The 5,257-nt window shown below is 31.9% G+C and overlaps 1 protein-coding gene across 1 annotated transcript in view; it reads left to right on the top strand.

Annotated features, from left to right (window-relative positions):
• Window positions 1-4,984, top strand: part of LOC115245829 — an 8,541-nt gene extending 3,557 nt beyond the window's left edge. The window contains exons 2-4 of the mRNA XM_029824316.1: window positions 1,086-1,124; window positions 2,186-2,310; window positions 3,492-4,984. Of these exons, the coding sequence (XP_029680176.1) occupies window positions 1,086-1,124; window positions 2,186-2,310; window positions 3,492-3,684 (357 nt within the window). The 3' untranslated portion in view covers window positions 3,685-4,984. The remainder of the gene's footprint in view (window positions 1-1,085; window positions 1,125-2,185; window positions 2,311-3,491) is intronic.
• Window positions 4,985-5,257: the final 273 nt, after the last annotated feature.

Genomic DNA, 5,257 nt, shown 5'->3' with positions numbered 1-5,257 from the left:
ATTCCTGCCCACGTGACGCGGCTTCGTAGGTGAGAGTACGGAGGCGGCCCGCGTGCGAGACGTCACACGCGCGGTATACAAGCTCGTGTTCGCGGCCGTGCTCTGGAGGGGCTTATCAGCATTCGGCATTGCTTAGCTGGCACTGCCGCTTTGCTTTACCTCGCTCTCGACGGTCTCACTTAGTATTCGTTTAACTAGCCGGCCATTCCGCACCTGTTGAATGTGTACGGTGCAAATCGCCGGATCGTTGATCGATCGCGCCGATTGAAAGCCTAAAAATTGATACGCGTTCTCTGCGTGTGTTTCCCTCCTTTTTCTTCTTCTCCTTTTTGGAGGGAATCTTGATCGCAGTTCCACTTTTCATCAACATTCAGAGATCAATAACTATCGCGCTGGATCTTGCGAATATGTTGTCGAGCGAGGACCGGGACCGCGAATAACTCGATGAGATGTTTCAATATTTTGGAATACGCGGTATCAGCGCGTTTCGATAGATACGCGAACGATCGTGATAACGCGCTGATATCGATCTTCGATATCTTGAGCAAGTGCGACATCTTAAACAAACGATATCGTGTGTGCGCAAGGTATGACAAGACGACGTTCGCGGATTCAACTGGTTGATTCATACTCACGATGGTAAGTACATATTAGTTTCTCCCACTTTCATCTTCGATATCTTCGATATCTTGAGCAAGTGCGACATCTTAAACAAACGATATCGTGTGTGCGCAAGGTATGACAAGACGACGTTCGCGGGTTGATTCATTTGATTCATACTCACGATGGTAAGTACATATTAGTTTCTCCCACTTTCGATGTTTACATATCTTTCGAATAATCCCGAGGTCGATTGTACGGTCCCTGACCGCAAATCTCGTACTCGCGAATATGCGCATGGAATCACGTGTTTCCTTTTTTTCCGATGAAATTCCTAGTCGTGTTTTGTCTCGTCTTTGACGAAGTTATCGGAGTTATCTCGAATATCATAAATGGTGCAAATCATTTTATCGGTCATTTGTGTGACGTTATCAAAATAGTTACGTATTCGGCGTAAGACTTATGGCAAAGCTGGTATTATTTAGTGTATCTTCATCCGTCATAAGTTTTCACATCTGGCAATCGTAAATATTGAAATGTAAATTTTATCTTTGTGTGGAAGATAACAATTGCACAAGATATATATATTTAACGAGCTACATTGTAACTTTTCATCGTCATGTTCATCTAATTATAATGACTATTTGCAAAAAAAGAAATGCTTCTGGCTTAGAAAAGTTATATTATAATAATTGTAGAGTATTTATTTATAATATTAATATACGTTTTATACAAAGAAAATTTATATATATAATAACTCATTCTCTCTTCAGAATCTGTCAGTTTTAGTGTAATAAGAATGCGTGTAAGTTGATGTTATCTATAGAACTGTCAATAATTTCATATCGATGAGTAACCTTGATAGTCGATAACGGTATGATCTATTTCATGACAAATTTTTAGTTATATAAACAAAAACGGGAAACTAGAAAAAAATATTTAGAACTCATATGATATACTCGTTTTCTCTTAGATTGCTCTTTGATTTTCCACCTGAAAATAAAATAGAGATATTTACAGATTCCAGTAGATTTCTCATCGTAATTGATCACATCCGTTCACAGACCTCGTTGTTAGAGATGCAACTATACGCACGCAAGGTCGAATGCAAACAAGTCGATGAGATGCATGAGATAGATATTCATGAGATAAATTCTGATTAGAGACACGATCGTGTCACAATAATGATAAAAAAAAGGCATTTTAATTTGCCATTCCTGGTACAATTAGCAATCGCATATCACATTGATATTGAAAATAAATGCAGTTTACGAAATCTTTCGAGGAAGCGGATATCAATCGTGCATGACGTACAACTTCTTTTCGCAATCTTGCATTTCCGTTTCCGATATCCTTGCCATTTATAATTTTTGCTTCATCGTTTTAATTAATGCATGCTTGATGAAATCGCGATAAAATGTATCACAGACTTTTTCACGAGAACAGGTAGATAACTAATCTGTTTCTATATTAATAAATAATTTTCCGCGCTTGCATTTTATTTGTATATATGTATATATATATATTTTTAAAATTTTTTGATCTTATATAATTAAAAACAGTGATTGCAAACTCTTCTTTCTAGGAAACTCTCGAAGATTTGACGCTATATTTTTATATTGCATGCGGTGTCGCTGGCGGTGCGCTTATCTTACTTTTTATTTTGGTGATCGTCCTATTCGTAAAAGTAAATCGATTAGCTGGGGATGGGTGAGTATTATTTCTGCTTTGTCAATCGACGATAAAAAGTGACAATTGCAGGTTTCGTTAGTATTATTAGTATGGAACCTGTTTCATAAAAAAGTAGTTTAATGAATAGACAGTCATATTGAATCAATCTATAATTAGGTGTAAATTTAATGCCTAACATTTACATTCCAATGCATCAATTATAATATTTTACTTGCGGTGAAAGTGCGTTTGATAGGTAGAATGACGTGTGCGTCTCCGCACTCGCGTGACGCGTTTCAAAATTTCCGTAGCTAAATCATACCATAGCTAAATACATATTACTTAAATAAATACTTATTTCACTAGATTGTTACATGCGAAATGTCAGGTTTTGAAAGCCTTTATATCGTAAAACATTTTCGTAAAACGAACGTTTTCGTAATTTGTTTGGTAATCGATTGTTACATATTCTTGCGACATTTATCTTGTAACACACAATTCAGTAAAATTTAAATAACCGGAAAATTTAATCGTAATTTTGATCGTTTATTTGCAAAGTATATAACTAAAATTATTTCTAAATCTGTATTTTGCCGTAATTATATGATTGCTCCTCTCATTTATCGATGCTCTTAAGTGGCGAAAGAAAAGTAAAAAAGTGTATAATACATATAGGTAGCGGCGATAGATATTTTAATATTTCTATTGTAATAATAAAACTCGAATATTCAAGTTTGGTTTGTGACTCAGGTGCCGTCGACAGAATCGTTGATAGCGTATCTTTATTGCTCGTAGCGCGATTATTTAGCTTATCTCATCCAAGAATGTAGAGCAGTAATGATCAAAAAATGCTTTTATTCATGAGTAATTTCTTAGTTATTTGTCTTTAGCATAGAAATTAAAATATTTCCAAACTTTTTTTCAAGGCTTTTTTCCAGATATTTTTTACTATATGAAATCTGAAAAATTTTCTTTGGTCCACCTATTTATTTTTTAATTTCTTCGGCAAGCGTTCATTAACATTATTCAATAATCAATCCTTATTTCTATGTCTTCCACGAATATATTTAATATCCACGAAATGTTTTTATTATAATTTATAATCTAGGATCGATTTAAATTCAAACAGATGTTGAAATAATCATCTTTATCGAATCCTTATCCCTTTTATTATAACATAAATTTGATCGTAAAGATTGTGAAATTGAAAACTGATTTAGGTCCAACCAACTAAACAGGCAGACGAACATGATGGCGGATTTTTGTTATACCAATCCTACAATTGTGCCAGGAGAATTACTCTCTCGCCGTGGCTTTTCCATGTATAGCGGAGCCGATAACTTCGATGAGGATTTCGGCAAGAACAAAAACGTTCATTATGGGACTTACAACGAGGCTCGATCGAAATTCTGATATATCGAAATCGAAATAATCAACCATATTAAGTGATTAATCGAGTCATTAGTGCATTTATTTATGTCAATTAATCGATTATTGATTAAATCAAATGGAGATTAAGTAAAACTTATAAGTAAATCTTAGCTTAGTTTTTAGTTATATTTAATTATTATTAATTTCCCTTAATGTGCATATTTCGTCATGTAGCTTATTGCGAAATTACGTGTTCAAAGTTTAATTTTTCTTAGTGACTTTATGTAAATATTAAATATCTATTATATGAAGTAAAAATTAAGTTTATTGCGATAATATTTCTTATATAGTCCCCGAAATATGTTGAAAATATCGACAATGTTTCACTGTGGCATAAAGTTACATTTAAAGTTAGAGTTTGATAAATAAATATTTATTACACATAAAAATACTTATGATTTTGATTGATGTCTATCTACTTTATCGGTCACTCGAATCGCCGACAAAGCTGAACGTTTACTGGAAAATATCCAGATGTCTCCATATATTGTACTTTTGCGCCACAGAGAAATTACATACACACGGTACTCTAAAAAATTATCGCATTAATTTTTCCAAGACTGCAATTAATTCTGGAGAATTCTTTATCATGCATAATTCTGACATTATTTTGCAATAAATAAAAAAAATGCTGGAATGCTTTATAAAATGTGCCCTAGCCGACTTTGATAGATTTTGTAATACAAAATAATTTGCCCATTGTGAAGATTTAGCCAACACAGATTATGATAATATAATATAATTAATATATAATTAAAATGCAGTACCAAAGAGATAACGCTCTGCTTTAAATCTTAAATACATCATGTATATTGGAAAATAGTTAATTACACTCTTATTAGGTTTTATACTTTTATTAAGTTGACATTTTAGTAGAAGATTTTCATGAGTTTAGTTTTTATAATATTTATTATATGGTAGTATAAATAATATGAATATAATATATAATAAAGAAATATTTCTGACTGAATTAAATTTAATAGACTCGAAGAGACGATCAAACTTCTATGCGAATTAAATCTAATTATTAAATTGTAAATAAAAATCTAAGAGACTTTTTATTTATGGAACGAAATTCACAAATATGTTATATATGCACTTACGGTATAAATAATTATTTTCCAGTCTACATGTTAAACACATATTCTTGTATGTTTTGTATTGTTTACTAGTTGTTATTAATTTAAATATATATAAATATATATTAAATGTGTGTGTATTTTGTGCCATGTGTGTTTTACTTCAATACTCAAGAAAAAAGAAAATTCTATTCTATCCAATTAACATATTGTACTATAAAAATCTAGCAACTAAAAATTGATATTAAAATATTTTATTATAGCACCAAACAATTAGCTATAAATTCTCGACAAATCCTGAATAAATTCTAACGTGTCTTTATCTAAATGTTGTAATTAAAATCAATTCTTAATGCAACGCAACAGGTGTTACGATATTATTTAAAATGTTGTGAAAACAGTTATGTAAGAGATAGATTTATAAAAATATCTACAAATTAATATTGATATATTTAAAGGTACAAATACTACCTTTC

The sequence above is a fragment of the Formica exsecta genome, unplaced genomic scaffold, assembly GCF_003651465.1.
Source record: "Formica exsecta isolate Colony F162 unplaced genomic scaffold, ASM365146v1 scaffold1327, whole genome shotgun sequence".
Classification (NCBI taxonomy): Eukaryota; Metazoa; Arthropoda; class Insecta; order Hymenoptera; family Formicidae; genus Formica; species Formica exsecta.
Note: the sequence above shows the minus strand (reverse complement) of the source record. Positions and strands in the feature narration are given on the sequence as shown.